At 36.7% G+C, this 17,421-nt stretch overlaps 1 protein-coding gene across 4 annotated transcripts in view; it reads right to left on the bottom strand.

The window, feature by feature from the left end:
- The window catches only part of cacna1ba (calcium channel, voltage-dependent, N type, alpha 1B subunit, a), a 163,776-nt gene that overhangs the window by 73,674 nt on the left and 72,681 nt on the right, over window positions 1-17,421 (bottom strand). For 2 of the 4 annotated variants that reach the window (XM_065250243.1, XM_065250242.1), the window contains exons 10-20: window positions 17,085-17,303; window positions 14,337-14,449; window positions 14,063-14,175; window positions 13,813-13,944; window positions 11,537-11,609; window positions 11,345-11,462; window positions 9,369-9,436; window positions 8,808-8,914; window positions 1,689-2,465; window positions 1,350-1,540; window positions 1,147-1,267 (exon numbers count right to left, since the gene is read on the bottom strand). In XM_065250243.1, the coding sequence (XP_065106315.1) occupies window positions 1,147-1,267; window positions 1,350-1,540; window positions 1,689-2,465; window positions 8,808-8,914; window positions 9,369-9,436; window positions 11,345-11,462; window positions 11,537-11,609; window positions 13,813-13,944; window positions 14,063-14,175; window positions 14,337-14,449; window positions 17,085-17,303 (2,032 nt within the window). Of the gene's footprint in view, window positions 1-1,146; window positions 1,268-1,349; window positions 1,541-1,688; window positions 2,466-5,516; window positions 5,553-6,315; window positions 6,379-8,807; window positions 8,915-9,368; window positions 9,437-11,344; window positions 11,463-11,536; window positions 11,610-13,812; window positions 13,945-14,062; window positions 14,176-14,336; window positions 14,450-17,084; window positions 17,304-17,421 lie in introns of all 4 variants that reach the window. The other 2 variants (XM_065250240.1, XM_065250241.1) reach the window with 2 other exon arrangements.

The raw sequence follows: 17,421 nt of genomic DNA, 5'->3' as shown, positions 1-17,421 counted from the left end.
AGGTTGATGTGCCCCCCCTTACGAATTTTTTATTAATTTAATATATATCAAGAATAATTAAAATAAATTAAACATTGAATGTTTCATGACTTGTAATGTAATCAAATTAGGAAAATAAAATTTTCTTTAATTAAAATAGACCAGTTTCTCTGATTGGATGTATTGCTGCGTCTCACCCGTCTCTTTAGCATATTTGTGACTTGATACTAGCAATGTGTTTTTTCGCGGCATTTTATGGATTGTGTAAAATATGGATATTAGAACATTTAGAACGAACCAGCACCGCCTGCTTCATCTGACTTCATGCAAACACAGACTGGCTCAAATTCAGAGATTAGAGGTCGAGGTGGAATTTACAAATCTACAGGACACTGTTTTAAGGAAGTTTAATGTTCGTACACGCCGTCTTCAGCTATTTTAAAGGTAAGTTAGCGTTGTTTTAAATTACGTAAGCTTAAATGTGAAGTGTGGCTATAGACCGTTAACAGCATTACGACGTGATTATGGTAAAGCGGCTTTTTTAAAGCTAGGACGCGGTGTGCGCTGCGCTATGAAACCCATTCATTTCAATGGCTTGCGCCGCGCGACAGGCGGTTTGTTGTTGCGTCGAGCAAAGCGCGAGCGCAGCGAACTCAGCTTACGCTCACGCCGCGGTCGAAGTTCAATAGTTTTGCGCATAGTTTGTGGTCTTTTGCACTTTATAGGGGAAATGAGCTGACAGTCTGTACCAGTAGTATGAGTGTGTGCTAGCACTGTATTTGTTGTTTTAATGTCTTGTTTTTGCAAGTTATTGTTGCTATTGCGTGCCCCCCCGTTGGAAGCGAAGTGCCCCCTTGTTAGTTATGGTCTGGCGCCGGCTCTGATGATAGAGCAGTTAGCTATGCAACAAGTTGCCAACAATATCGCAAACCACGTATAATGCATTTAGAATGTAAATAGCTTGGGACACAAAAAATAATCGTGACCCTTTACCTCAGTTTAAAAAAATCTAAATAATGTCATTTATATGAAAATGTAGCATTGAACTTGGAAAGACTATTTCAAAAGTTTAGTTAATAATTTTCAACATTCCTTAATTGATAGCATCGCAACTTGCAGTTAGCAATTCCCCAACACTGCCACGCATACACACACAAACACACTCACGGATTGGTTGGGTTAAAGATGAACATGGAGCTGAAGGGGAGGATGGGACGAGGGCCACTTTGGTGTAGATCCTCCAGATTCTTTTCAGTCATGGGCACGGTCTCACTGTCTATACTGTTCACTAATGAGTCACAAATAGATATCACACGTTAATCAATAACTTAGAAAGCATTTAGTCAAAAAATAGATCTAGAAATACTGACTTGGTATTAGCAATGTCTCTCCAGGTGGAGATGTGATGGTTACAGGAATGTGTGTTCCCATTCCTCCAGTCTGATCAATGTTCCGCTTGTTGTCTGATTCCTCTGGTTTCTCAAGGCACCACCTGTTGCCGACTGGGGGATGATGGGGGTCCACAGTGAGTGAATCTCCTCCTATGTCCATGTGTCTGGAGCTTTGAATGTGAAAGACACACTTTAGCCATTACTGCATCCAAACCAAATCCTCAAGATCAGTGTGACAGTGTGGGCACAACAAGTTTTTCATCTCCTTTAAAATTAAACAGCACATTTAAATATTTTTTTTTCGATAATAAGTTCTACCTTTGGCTTTGCGACTTGCCCTCCTCTTTCTCTCCATTTACTTGTTCCTCTTCCCCCTCCAGCGTGGACTGAGCTTTACTGGTGCGGGGCCTGTGCCTCCTTTTCCCTCCGTTACCTCCGTTCTCCCCTCTGCAACACCTCTCCCCTTCCCTCGTTCCTGAACGTGAGCCCTCCTTATGCCTGGACCTCCTTTCACACTTGCCTCCAGTGCTGATCACTCCATTGCCCTCCCTGTTATGTCTGTGGGAGTGATGGTGACGATGTTCCTTTTCCCCAACTCCTTCATCAACCGAGCTCTGGTGATGATGTCTATGGCCTCCCTCTCTGCTCCGGCTCCTGTCACTCTTTCCCTCTTTATATCGGGTCCCATCGTGCTCTTTGCTCCGACTGTGATGAACATGATGTCTGCACATGCCAGTGTCACCGTTTTCATGGGAGGACCGGTCCCGGTGACGGTGGTGCTTGCGTGGTGGGTGGGACTGTGGGGGTTCGATAATAGGGGCATCTCTTTCCTCTGGTGTGCCGACTTCCCCTATCAAATCCTGGGGCTTGTCCCAGTCTGTCCCGGGGCTAACGGGACCATCACAACGAGGTTCCACCACCAAAGGCCGGTCCAAGTGAGTTTTGATGTCTGGGCGAAGGTGAAGTTCAGAAGTTAGACGGGGGTGGAGCTCCTCCTGGTACAATGCCTCGCTGCTGGCCTGCATGTGCTTACGGATTTGGGTGGTGCGTTGCTCCCACACGGACATCATCTTGAGGGATCGTTGCTGTTCTTTGCTGGAAAGAAGATTTGAAAAACATATCTCAGCATCAGATATGAAGTTACATTCAATACGGATACTGTATGCAAGGCTTTGATGTTAAGTCTTCATCCATATTGAGACCCCCTTTAAAGTTCGTAACTATGTGATTGCATTTACTAAATAGTAATGATATGAAAATTGCACTATGAAAAGAAGGTCTTTATGGATGCCACATAACAAATATTACAAGACATGCTTTACTCATCCTGCAATTATCTGTGTATGGTGGTTTGGCTCATGCATCTTATGTTTGTGATACACCAAGTGTTCTGATTTGCAGTAGTATTTATCTGGTTTAACAACTTTATGAAGGATCCAAAACTCCAAAATCCAAATCCATGTAATCCCAGCCTCAGGCCATTTAAAGAGTTTGTTGGCAGAATCCATTAAGAGTCTGATAAAAATGCTCATTTACAAGAAAACATGTCAGACGCTGTTTAAGCTGTTTAATCTCATGTCTCATGTCTTTAGTCTCATGTCTATCAATAAAAAATACACTTGTGATCTTTAATCCTTCTACTTGGCGTTCTTATTTAATAAGCTAGTGTAAAGAATGCATGTTACTAAATGCAAAGGAACATAATTTGTAGGGGAAGTAACAGAACGCGGTTCTTCGCGTGTCTCCTCCACATTTTTATTCTGATCATAACTCTAGCAGGCAGGCGGTGTTCCAGAGAAGAGGCGTTTTTAGTGAACTACAGCCATGTGTGGACAGGTAATGAGAAAGGGAACAGGGTTTAGACAAATTTTCAGGCACAATATATCTGAAGCACTGGCTTTGCAGTTTCAAACACGGTTTTGGGGAGATCGCTGAACCTCAAAGAGTGATTTTCACTTTCTTTTGGTCACTGCATTAATATTAAAAGGCAAAGATAGAAAGTACTAGAAACCATGGGGGAGAACAAGGTACTCAAATTTAGGAAATGGTGCGAATCAGCTTTGAACCTGGTTTGCCTTCATGAGCACCCAGGGCTGGTTCACTAACTGCTACGTGACATCTCTGACATGTCTTGTTTTTATATGAGAAGAAAGCAATGATGCTGCATACAACTGTAGCTGGCAAGAAATCTAATAAATCTATAGAAACATCAACACAAACCAAAACTTTGCTGTTTCAGTAAATATTGCATTTTTTTGCAACCTAAAGCATTGAGTTGGATTTTTGCTTTTTTCTCTGTAATTTTTCTTTATACATTACACACGACTGCAACCATTCCACTGCATATGAAATGTTTTACTTATTGTTCTTAATGAAATATTTAATATACAGGTACTTGGTAAAAATGTGACCCTGCCTGTGAAACCTCGGCTAAAGTCACAATCTAATTTTGAGATTTAGAGCGTCATAACTATAAAAATGAATAATTGAATAATTATTGCCGGAAATAACAGATTAAAAACTAAGCCTTTAATACACAATACTAGGGCTGCATGACAACTAATCGCAACTAAATTTTTGCAGAATAAAAGATTTTGTTTACATTATATATGTGTATTGTGTATAATAATTGTATGAATAAATACACACACATGCATATATTTATTTAAGAAATATTTACATGTGTATATACATTTTTTTATTTATATATAATTTATATTATATATAAATATCACTGTAAAAAAATGCAGCACAAAGTTAAAACAACTTGGTTTTGCAAGTTAATTTAACCTACTATTTAAAAAAAGTTGACATAACTTATAAATTCAATTTGAAATTGTTTAACAGTGCATTTTTACAATGTATGAATACTTCATATATTCAATTTTTTTATTAAAATTATAAATGCATGCCTGCGTATTTCTATCAACATAATTATTATACCCAGTACACAAACATATATAATGTAAACAAAATATTTTGTTCTGCAAACAATTAGTTGGGATTAGGCAAGGCTTAAGGCTAGCCCTACACTAAAACACATGTTTGAGCTGTCTCACCTGAAAATAACTTGCATTGACAGATCATAAAATTTGCCAGTATCATTGATTTGTCTCAGGATACACACCAGTAAATCTTTTTCTAAAGCATGTTTATAAAAGATGCTCAAACATCTTAATTTAACTAAGGTCTAGTCCTGGCTTAAGCTAAGCCTTGTTTGCGAAACCAGGCCATGAACTTTTAGGGGTGGTTTCCCGGACAGAGATTAGCTTAAGCCAGGACTAGATCTTAGTTCAATCAAGAAATATAACTGGTTTTAACAAACATGCCTGACTAAAAACATTACAATTGTGCATTTTGGGGCAAAACAAAGGGCACAGATGTATTTTTGAGATATGTTGGTTCAAATTGTTTTCAGTTTGGACAGTTCTTACATTTATTTTAGTCTTGGACTTGTCTAATCCCTGTCCGGGAAACCGCCCCATAAATTTATAACATGAAAAATACTGACATTTCTTTTATTGACACGTGTTGTACGTGTTATTATTCTGCCCGAAAATATCTGAACTTGGCTTGTTAAACATGGTCTCTGTGTTCACTTTAGGCACAGAAACACATGATGATTCTTATAATGATTCTTTAGGCGCAGATACACATTATGATTCTTATAATATATTTGATTTTAGAAACTTCATTTCTATCATTTAAAAGTGAAAAAGCACCAATAATATTTAACCGCTTGAGTGCAGGGCAATCAGCGAATCTGTGGTCAAACCCAAATACACAATTTCTGATCAGCTAACACATGTATTCCTTTTTCAGTGTGTCTCTTAAATAAAAGCGATTCAATGAGATCTCTTAGGACATCATGCATAAATTGTCCTATTTAAAAATATGCTTACAAAAACTTTAAAGTGCAAATTGTGAAATGATATCAGTGAATGATTTTATGGCTAGACCAGGGGTCAAAAAGAAATAGCAGGTTAATAGTGAGATTATATATACAGTATGCAAGTTCTGGAGCATCCAATATATTCCACATTGTCAAACACTATGAGGTGTGTCATGGATGAGTTTTTGTCTTATAGATGAGCAAAATATGTCAATTTATACACTGAATTATCATGCCCTATGCGGTAGCATTACCTCAAATAGTGATGTGCAGGGGAGCAGACATAACTCCTAAAACACATACAGCACAGTAAAATACACAAATACACATAGACAAACTAAGAGTCCCCACAGGAAACAAGTTAGAACACAAATATTAACAAGAAAATCAGCAAAGACCAAAGATTAAAGATACACAGTGAAAATAATGAAGACAAATTAAAGAAACAAACAATACAATTAACAGAAGTGAAATGAAAGTTGTTGCTGCACTGCAAATCTGGTTGTAACAACATAAAAAATCATGTGGTCTTATTTCATTGATTTATAGTTAGGAGCATAGAACAGAATTTCTGAATTCCTAAGTCTGTTTGCTTGGAAATCTACTATCTTTCTCTCTCTCTCTCTCTCTCTCTCTCTCTCTCTCTTTCTCTCTCTCTCTCTGCGTCTGACAGGAGTGCTGACTCATTAGGCATTAACAGTAGCAGGAGCTCTAGTAGTGATGCTCACTGGGAAACAGACGGCCGCTTTTGAGAACAAGGCTCTTTGCCAACAGCAGCCAATGATCCCGGCTCACAGCCACCCTAGAGATTCCCAAGACGATCCCTTCTCTGAGGTAAAGCTGAGCTACTGGAACGCCATAGCAAATATCTTGTTTAGACCCAAAGCATATGAATGAAGTAATTAATCCACTGACATAACTGAAACAGATGAGTATGTCTTATTTACACTTTTTATCTGTTCTAACTCTGAATTTTAACTACAGTAGGTGAAAGGTCCTGGGATGCAAGGGACAGAGGAGGAGGAGAGATCTGAACAGAGTAAATGAACTCACGGTGAATGAGAGCTGGAGTTGGAGGAACTGCATGAAAGAGCACCAGGATTTGGCCTTATAAAACTGTATGTGCCAAAAACAAAAACCATGAGAGGGGAAACAGAGTTTGACAGGGTTGGAGGCAGAGGCAAAGACTAAAGAGCTGTCAAACACTCTGACCTCGCTTAAATCAGTGGGAAATACATTTTTAAACTTTAAAACTTTTTTAAACATAGATAAATTAAAAAAAACAGGTGAGAAGGCATTGTGGTAAAAAAAATAATATTATAGAATAAACAAATATACTGTATATATTTGAATGGGTTCAACAACTGGTATTCAATAATACCAACAGGAAATGTCTATAATTAAAGAAAAATTAAATCACCTCAATAAATAATCAAGGGTCACACTGTCAGAAAAAATGGTCAAAATGGTGCCTGGAGATATAGATGGGGCAGTCAGTCCTTCCAGAAAAACGCTGAGTTTTTTGTGATTCAGGCAAAAATCCTTGATCTTGCGGCATGTTTTCTTAAACAATTTGATGGAATATGCGAGATATTTATGCAATTTTATGCGATGAATTTGCAGGAACTTGCAAAAACTGTGTTAACTTTCAAAAGTTAACTTTAGCAGCTTTTCATTGATGTTCATGTCGCATAATTACGTCGCTTCCTAACATTCCCATGACAACAAGGGACATAGCTGCGCCGTAAGTGTGAAGTAAATGCAACATTTTTCAACTTTCTGCTAAGATATATATGACTTTTTGCTACGAGATTATGAAATCATGCAAGCCCCGCATATTTTGCGAGCAGAAATCTGCAATTTACGCGGCGTATTAAAAAAATGCGGCCCCCACATAAATGTGCGGAGCTGATTATGCATTGAATCAGGCGATTGCATAATCACGTTTTTCTGGAGGGACTGGGCAGTACTCTTTAAAATGTAATAACATGTATGATTTAGGTACAAATATGTACTATATACATTTGGTGCCAATAACTTTATAGTATTAATATGCACTCTTTGGTACCAATATGTACATCTGAGGTACTATTAACTCATTCCCTGCCAGCCTTTATAAAAAAGATTTTCACAAAAGTTTCACAAAATGCCTTCCAGGAAAATTTTCTTCTAAAACTATATAAATATAAAAAATATATCAAATGATTGAACAGACCCTCTGCTTTCAAACAAACAAAAAAATGTTTCATTGTATCTTTATTTTTTTCTCTGTGTATAAACTCTTAAATGTGGGTATTTATCTTATGGGTAATTAAAATTTTTAGCAAAAAAGCTGAAATAATTGCATTTTTGTGAATGAATTTTGTTAGAGATTGGATGCAGAACGATTATCAAAACATACACTGAGTTTAAAATGAATAAAAAAAATGTTGCTTCAGTTTTTTTTATAAATTGGGTAAGAGCGGCATCTAGCGCATAATCGCGGTATTACAGGTTCCTATAAAAACTCATCAGGAACACGAGTTTACAAGATAAATCGTCAAGGGCGGGGAAAGAATTAAGAACTAATTATATACAAAGGTGTACTTTTTGAAAGGGTACTGCCCCAGTGACAGCTAGGGGCCATTTTGAATTTTTTTCCTCACAGTGCATAACCACATTAGACTTGAGAGTGACATTTCCCCCAACAATCTAAATAGCGATTGATCAATTATGAGCTTTTTTAATTACAAATGAAAAGTTTGACTGCCCCAATCTTAAATGTATGTTTACTGCTTCGTCGTATTCTTTTTGCCACCTTCCCAAACATTAAACAACTAATTCAAGTCAAACTATTCAAATAAATAAAAAATTGTTCTCTTAATTACTGATCCTGTTGTTAAGCAATGACAAATAACTATGCCCAGAAGGAAACTGCAGACATTTGTCCTTTTTTTAGCTTATCGTGAAAGTACGTGTTTAAAATTCAAATCAGTGGATGAGATGCAGTAAAATGCGTTGCATAGAAAAAAGAAAAATTCTCTTACTGGAAGTTGAAGAATTGTGTATTTTTTGGTATGTAGTATTAGTAGGTTATAAAATAATCAATGAACAAATACATACAGGGCCAAGGATGTTTTGGAGTGTATCATGCAGAGTTTCTTACAAAAGCAGATTCCATTTGGGCATATTGATATTTAAAACACCTAAATCTGAGCCTCGATCGATTTGTCATTCACAATCTGTCAGAGAGCGTCTAAAAACTCCTCAGCGGCTAAAATTGCACACAGTTAGTTCAATCAAGAAGAATACATGTCATTTTAGACAACCAAATAGTGGACATGGGTACAGGACCAACTGCAAAAAGAAAACAGCCTTGCAGCAACATAGTAAAAAAAACCAAATAAACTTAAGTTAATAAAACAGCCAACAGAAATGTGCACACAAAGAGACACACAAACATAAATATAAAACATGTAAATAAAAGACAGGATGCGGTGGAGTTATGAACAGATCAATGAGGAGGGCATCAGCCTGACTTTCAGGTTTAATGCCTCCTAACTTACGCTGTCAGGGAAATGGTAGCGGCCGACATAGGGCTGACCTCCTTTACTTCCTTGGCTTTCTGTAGAGCCAGTTTCTTACTGATGGCCTCCTCTTGTTCCTCCTCATCCTGCGAGAAAAGTAAACAGAAAAAGAGAGAGATAGAGGAGTATAAATTTGCATGCCATGGCAAATACTACCACAGTACCATCAACAAATCAAAGTGGAGATGTTGTTGGTACCGTCTTCCCGTTAGGCTGTAAATTCTTTGACAGACTGAAAGCTTCATTACCTTGAGTTACTGACCAGGGCAAACATCAGGCATATCAAAAGAGCATTTATGAGAAAGACTTACAGTGGAAAAAAATAAAATTAAACAATCAAATCTATCAGTGTACGAGAATAGGATCTCGTACATAGGAACTCTGCATACATAACATATATGTGTACTGTATATGTGGTGTCTGTCCAGGTGTAGATGAATGGTACAGTTTGACACAGACCCAGAGCATGCATATTTGCCATGTATGTTTACGGGATGTATGTATATGTTAATATGCTGGGTGTTATTATGCCCAAACAACCTTGGTAAGTTCTTGTGCATTAGCCAGGTTATCAACAGCAATGGCTAAAAAGACATTCAGTAAGGTGTCTAATCAAATGAGCGTTAAGGAAATTCAGATGAAAGTGTTGATCAATATACTCAAGCAAGTGTAATAGGTTTGTTTCACTTTGACATTATAACATAATTATGCTCGGTGTGAATAGTAATATACTCAATATCCCGTAAAGCTTAGTGGTAGAGCTTTGCCTTAGCTACACAGAAGTAAATTGGGTTCAAATCCAGGGAACACATATGGTTAAAAAAAGATTGTGTACCTTGTTATTCACTTTAAGTCACTTTGAATAAAAATGAAGTAGCACGGGTATATTTGTAGCAAAAGCCAAAAATACATTGTTTGGGTTAAAATGATTTTTCTTTTATGCCCAAAATCATTATGTAATCATCATATTATATAAAGATCATGTTCCATGACGATATCTTGTACATTTCTAAATATTTAACATATAAATATATCAAAACTTGTTTTTGTGAGTAGATGCAGTTGCTAAGGTTTTAATGGCGATTTTCTCAATATTTAGATTTTTTTGCACCTTGAGATTCCAGATGTTCAAATAGTTATATCTCTGTCAAATATTTTCCAACCCTAAAAACCATACATCAATGGAAATTTTATTGATTCAACTTTTATATGATGAATAGTACAGTACTGTGCAAAAGTCTTAGGCCACTACCACCAGACTTGTTGTTTTAGAAGTTTTAATGTATTTATTTTTCAATCTATTTAAAAAAAATTGAGCAGAATGAAGTAAAAAGACTAATTTTTTTAAAATTAGAAATTAGGATTTAATTTTATTTAGGTTTAAGAGATCCTGCAGTTTCCTGCTATTGCTCAAGTGGAAGGGGAGTTTACCCTAAAAACTTGACACATCAGTTTACATTTTTATACAGTTTTAAATACTATATACACATTTCCTGTATTTTCTAGATGTATTCTATTAGAGACTGAGAAATAATTATATATGATGATCACTATAACATTGCAAAAACAACAAATCTAATTCTGGCATGGTGGCCTAACACTTTTGCACAGTACTGTACAGTCCCTCCAGAAAAATGTGATTATGTGATAACATATTTCAACACATAATCAGCCAAAGTCCGCATATTTATGCTGGGGAGGGGCGCATTTATCAAATACGCCGCACTTTTAAAGCATAGATTGCAGATTTCCATGCATGTTCCAGGGTCACAATGCATAAATGTAAATAAGCACACACATTGTACTGTACATGTCCATGTGTTGGCCATCTTTACAGCTAATTTTTACTAAACAATTTTGTAAAAAAGTAGCTTCAGCAAAATAAAAAACCTTAAAGGTGCAGTGTGTAATTTTTAGAAGGATCTTTTGACAGAAATGCAAAATAATATACAAAACTATATTATCAGGGGTGTATAAAGACCTTTCATAATGAACCGTTATGTGTTTATTACCTTAGAACGAGACCTTTTTATCTACATATGCTGAGGGTCCCCTTACATGGAAGTCGCCATTTTGTGCCGCCATTTTTCTACAGAAGCCCTTAACGGACAAATATTTTTACTAAGTTGTCTCAGACGATGACATGTTTTTCCGGTGGCGGCTACCGTAGCTTCTCTATGTGTTTCAAAAGCAAGTGGGTGAGCGGTGGACTGAGCCATTGGTTGCAATTCGCAAATTTACATACTGCACCATTAATGGGTATCTTATTTATAAACTGAACCAATGTAGGATGTCAAGCAAAAATACATTTGTTTGCAAGTTTTTTAAGTTGGAATGTCAATATCAATGCTCAGTTTACAACAAATATCACTTATGGCTGAAACATGCTTTTCAAGTCCAAAATGTGTGAGGAGTTGTTGTATTATTTAACTCGTTTAACTAACTAACTAAAAATATTTTATTTTTGACTAATTTTAAGTTTGACTAGTTTTTTAGCCAGTCATAGATAAGGATACAGTTTCCAAACAGCGTGAGGACAATAAAGTACACGGAGCAGAACATTCCCGTGTGCACTCCTCCCTGAGATTTAATTCCATGATACATCACAGCGTTCCAATCCTCTCCTGTCAAGATCTGGAGACATAACACAGATCATGAAAATACTACTAATATCACATGATAGCGTCCAATTCCCAGATGGCCATTACCTGAAACACTGTCAGAATAGCAGCAGGAAATGTGTCAAAGTTGGTAGTCGGCGTCTCGTCGTCAAAATTAAACCTGGAAGAGAGATGTGAAAGATGTCTTAGGTGCCAGCTTTGAAAGTTTTGAATCTTTTATTATAATTTTTATTTGTAAGCTAGCAAACATTAAATAAGACTGAGCTTGAGGTGATCAGCTTGACAAAAAGTATTGTCGTAATAAAACATCTAAAAGTTTTTCTTTATGTGCGTGTAAAGGCAGAATTCAATTGCCTCATCTTTGCATCACTGTAACTAACAATAGGCACATAATAAATATGGCTTCATATATTCTCTCATTCTCTCAGGGGCTCCGCAGGGGCTTCATTACTAGACAAGACAGAGAGATGAAATACTTGAACAAGAGAAGAAATTTCACACAATCCAGCTTGTTTTTGTTATTATGGAGAACAAAAAGTAATTCCTTTCCCTGCACAACCCATGTTCCTTACTTTGTTACAATACTATAGATTAAGGCAACTGAAAATGATGACGATTGCAGTAAAACATCAAATAAATAAAAAAATGTTGCACATACTTAACACCAGTATTAAATAAAAAATTCTCATCACTTTTCTAAACTGAGACTTATCAGGTCAAATTTTTTCCTAGCTCTGCTCTCAAACTGCATGACACTGTCTCTCTCTATTTCAACCCAGAACATGATTTGGATCAGACAGCGAGTTTATCATGTCCATCTACGGTCTTAAATATTAATGTGCTATGGAGCTGAAACCGAGTTCCAGAGAAGCACAAAAGCAATTTCTCATTTCACTAAGCACAGAGCTTCACTGATATCAGTAGGGAATGGTTTCTCCTGCAGGGTTCCAAACGTTGCTTGTTATGTTTCAATGGCTTTTTATTATTTTGCTATTTGTTTATCTAGCGCACTTTTCATTTCAATACATCGCATGACAGCATGTTTGTGCATCTAAGCTGATATTTACCTCACAGGAAGGACGAGGCAATTCTCCTCTGTTGTAGTGTGCAATCAATAATTCATGAAACAGAGAAATGAAAACTTCTGCCATCTGGATCTGCTCAGACATGTTTGTCAACATGGGGCTAAAGGCTAAGTGAAATGGCAGGGCTTGGAGGAATCATGAATCCTTAGATTGAGAACGTTGGAGATGAATTTATCAAGGGGGTTTTAGGGATCTAAGCGCATTGTCTAAATCGCACAGCGCAACGTCTAAATGGGCGTGTCCGAATCCACTTTTGCTAATTTAACGACGGGAAAAATGGTTTGTGCGCCGAGTGCATGGTCGAAAAGGGTTGGTCCTATTTTTTTAATGAGTAATGGGAGACGTTAGCTTTCAAAATAAGAAGCATACAGTTACAAACATCTCTTCATGTACTACTTTGCACATGATTTCAAATGACATCATACAAACCAATTTTGTTGTTTTTTCCACATTAAGGGGAACATTTTCATTACCACAAAGTGTCCATGACTGAATTTGGGTTTTTTGACATGGAAACATTTATAATTAAAAAATCTAAATAATAAAAAGCTTCAGTGCATGTTATACTACAAACATTTACAGTAAAGAAACACGTGGTATTTGGTGATCATTGGTAAATATAGAGACAATAATAAGGAATATAAATGTGTCCACGACAAATTTGCTCATCCTGCGCAACAATTTTCAATCATTGTTTAAGCCCTCAAGGAACTAACATTTTCAAAAAAAAAATTGTCTGGAAGGGACATAATTGACTGTGACACACAAGATGGCTACCAGGTAAGCAGTTCTTATTTTTTCTCTCCAGATAAAATTAGAAATTTTGTTTGTGATTGTACCTAGACAACTTTTAAGTTCTCATAACCTAAACATGAGTTTGTAAATGCATATATTTAATGTAATATCATGTTGCGGTAATGATAATTTTTGATAATGATTATCTAAAAAATGTTAATTATTCTATAGGAAATATTTTTTTAAATCCTCTAAAAATCATGGTTATATTAAGTTCAGACCTTAATCTTATATCTAAAAAATTGGCTTTAAGGGCTTTTAAAAAATTCTGATGCTGGACACCTTCTAAATCTAGATTTCGTGAGAATTACCCAACTAGGCTACTCGAGACCCCAATAATAAGAGCTCTGCTCTTTGAAGTGAGTACAGCATCAGAATGTTCACTTCCTACTGGAATTTGCCCATTATTGCTGATCCCTCTAAGAGCTTTACAAGGCAAAAAACTGAGATTAGACATCAGTTTAAATTTGACTTTCTACTTACTGTCCACCGAAGAGCTGCATCCCCAGCAGAGCAAAAACCACAATGAAGAGAAACAGGAGGAACAGGAGACTGATGATGGACTTCATGGAATTGAGCAGAGATACCACCAGATTTCGCAAAGAGTTCCAATACCTACAGAAGCGTTCCATATTCTTAGGAATGCACATTCATTTTCAGGACATACCGTACTTTAATAAATATAGGAACATGATCTGAAAGGCACCACAGGTATGAAGGAGAATTGTCTTACTTTGTAACCTTGAATATTCTTAACAAACGTAACGCTCGCAACACGCTGATGCCAAAAGAAGCTCCTGGTTTTACTGCTGCCCAGATTACCTCGAAAATGCTTCCCACAATCACCTGCCAAAAACACATTAATCATTCGTCAAGATGCTTTGCTGTTTTACCAGCAGTTCATTTTTTTATTCTCCTGAAAGAAAAGCAGAACCCGTGGCATTAACTGCTAATGGAACATTTACTTGGTCCTGGGCATCATTTGTATCTGATGAAATGTTACTCACCCCAAAGTCAAAGCAGTTAAATGAGGAGTGAAAGTAGGTCCTGGGCCCGAGGCCATACATCTTTAGACTCATCTCTATTAGAAACAGACCGAGAAACACAAACTCCGCCAAATCTGTACAAAAGAAAAATCATTTGTCAATGGCAGTCAAATCCTACAGTATATACAGTACAAACATAAGACCACTAAACCACGCCGTTAATAGAGTTTATCTATCATCCTGGTCGTTGCAGTGGATTTACACGGCTGAGTGGGAATGATGTAGCCTAGTCTTTAAAGATCCGGGCAGGTAACCAAAAGGTTGTACATTTAAACCCTACAAGGGACAATCCATAAACTCCAACACATTGTGCATTTAAGTAAGGTACTAAACCCATAAGAGTTCCTGCGGGAGCTAATTGTACTTTATGTGGTTTTAAATCATCTAAATGTCATAAAATTAACTAAATAATCAGTTCAGTTGGATGGTAAATAGAAATATATAAGAGGACCATATGGGAGTTGGGATTTTAGTAGAGATGGATCAAAGAGAGCGTAAGATCAGAAAAATTAAGATCTGCATGAAGGGATCGAATAATCCTAAAATACAGTTTGCTAACTATGACTCATGCAGTTATGTTAAAGGTGCAATGTGGGAATTTAAAAATTATCTTTTGAGAGAAATGCAATATAATATACCTAACTATATTATCAGTGGTGTATAAAGACCTCTCATAATGAATTGTATTGTTTTAATTACCTTAGATAAGCCATAGATATCTACATACATGACGGGTCCCCTTACATAGAAGTCGCCATTTTACACCAACATATTTCTACAGTATCCCTAAGCAGACAAACTGTTCTATAGAGCGTGTTTTGTTATTACGTTGTCTCAGACGTGTTTGTCCTGTGGCAGCTACCGTAGCCTCTCTATGCGTTTCGAAAAGGAGGGGTGAGCTGTGGACTGAGCGTTGGTTGCGATTTACAGATGCTGCTAAAAGTCCCATATTGCACCTTTAATGAAACCATGACACTTGGCTGCCATCTCTGAATAAGTCTCCGGGCAAATAATTCAGTCATGCAAAACTAAAGTCTTATCAACTTGAATGAGAAAAGACAGATATCTGTAAAATTGCATGCTAAAATCACAATTAAACAACATATTTCTGACTTAAACCTGATATTTATGGTACCATACCCTTTGTTTCTTAAGCTCAAATTGCGCTAAAACAACTTTTTTGAGGTCGTTTTAGGTACTCCACAAGGTACATGACTCAATCCTCAGTCTTTATCGATTAATGATTGGTCATTTTAATTGGAAGGAGGGACTTCCGTTGCCAGAATGGCCACGTTGAGCATTGCATTATCCCCTATTTATAGTAATAGCAGTGCCACATCTTGCTATATCCAATATCTTTGGAACTAAATAACTTGTTCATGGTATGCAGTAGGAGTGCAAACATTGCATACTGCTTCTAAAATGACTGCAAACAATTGTTATACAGGAATTAAATTTTTTAGAAGCAGGTATATAATATAATCAAGTTAAAATGTTATGTTTTATCTATTATGTTTAACATTAAAGGATTAGTCCTTTTCCTAAAAAAATTCAGATAATTAACTCACCACCATGTCATCCAAAATGTTGATGTCTTTCTTTTTTCAGTCGAGAAGAAATTATGTTTTTTGAGGAAAACATTCCAGAATTTTTCTCATTTTAATGGACTTTAATGGACCCAAACACTTAACAGTTTTAATGCAGTTTAATATTGCAGTTTTAACGCAGCTTCAAAGGACTCTAAACAATCCCAAGTGAGGCAAAAGGGTTTTATCTAGCGAAACGATTGTCATTTTTTGAAAGAAAAAGTAAAAATATACACTTTTAATCCACAACTTCTCTTCTTCCCAGCGCGGCCTCACGTAATTGCGTAATGACGTAGAAAGGTCACGTGTTTCATATACTGTATGAAACGCACATTTGCGGACCATTTATACAATAAACTGACACAAAGACATTTATTAGTATCATTCCACGTACAACAACATCGTAATGGTCCTCTTTCTCCGTACTTCTAAACACTGGGGTGTAGTTTTGATACGTCATCCGTGACCTCTTGACGTGATGACGTAATACGTGAGGTTGCGCTGGCCCGTCACAGGTGAAGACGAGAAGTTGTGGTTTTAAAGTGCATAATATTTTTTTCTAGCGAAGAAAGACAATCGTTTCGCTAGATAAGACCCTTATGCCTCATTTGAGATCGTTTAGAGTCCTTTAAAACTGCAATTTTAAACTGCATTAAAACTGTTAAGTATTGGGGTCCATTAAAGTCCATTAAAATGAAAAAAAAAAATCCTGGAATGTTATCCTAAAAAAACAATTTCTTCTTGACTGAACAAAGAAAGACATCAACACTTTGGATGAGATGGTAAATTAGTCATTATCTGGATTTTTTTTTAAAGAAAATTGACTAATCCTTTAACATCACCCAACTCCCTTAATGCCTAGTCACAACAACATGGTCAGTTATATTTAAAAGTGAAACTCAAATCTTATAATAAGCAATATAATAAATTATGCAATAAATACTGTACTTAAGAGCACTTATGCTTAAAATTCCCTGTAAACTTTGGCTTTTTGATTGACATTTGTCCTGATTTTACTTCTAAATCAATCCTAATGCACATACGCCACATACAAAAATAGATCACATAAACCTGTCATCCTCCAGAGAGCTATAATGATGTTTTAAACATGCAGTTCACTTACACAGAGCGTATGTAAGCCATTCGGGCTGGTCATAGTGGACTATAGCCACACACAGTGTGTTCAATCCCACTATACAGAGTACGGTCCAGTAAAAGCTCTGGGCCTTCACCATACGGCGAATGAAGAAGCGAAACCTCTTCTCTTTTCTGCGAAAGTATGACGAGCTCTCATTCTTGCTGCTCTTCACGCTTGTACGGGTGAATGGAGAACCCTGGGGAGCTACAGAGAGAGAACAAGACACAAGAGGAGAGCAGATGATGGAGAGAAGAGGAGTGAAAGGAGAGATTTTGTTTTTCTACACAACCTATTACCCGCCACTAAATATCACAATCAAGCA

This window comes from Paramisgurnus dabryanus, chromosome 5, assembly GCF_030506205.2.
Source record: "Paramisgurnus dabryanus chromosome 5, PD_genome_1.1, whole genome shotgun sequence".
Taxonomy (NCBI): Eukaryota; Metazoa; Chordata; class Actinopteri; order Cypriniformes; family Cobitidae; genus Paramisgurnus; species Paramisgurnus dabryanus.
This window is presented reverse-complemented; position numbering and strand designations above follow the sequence as displayed.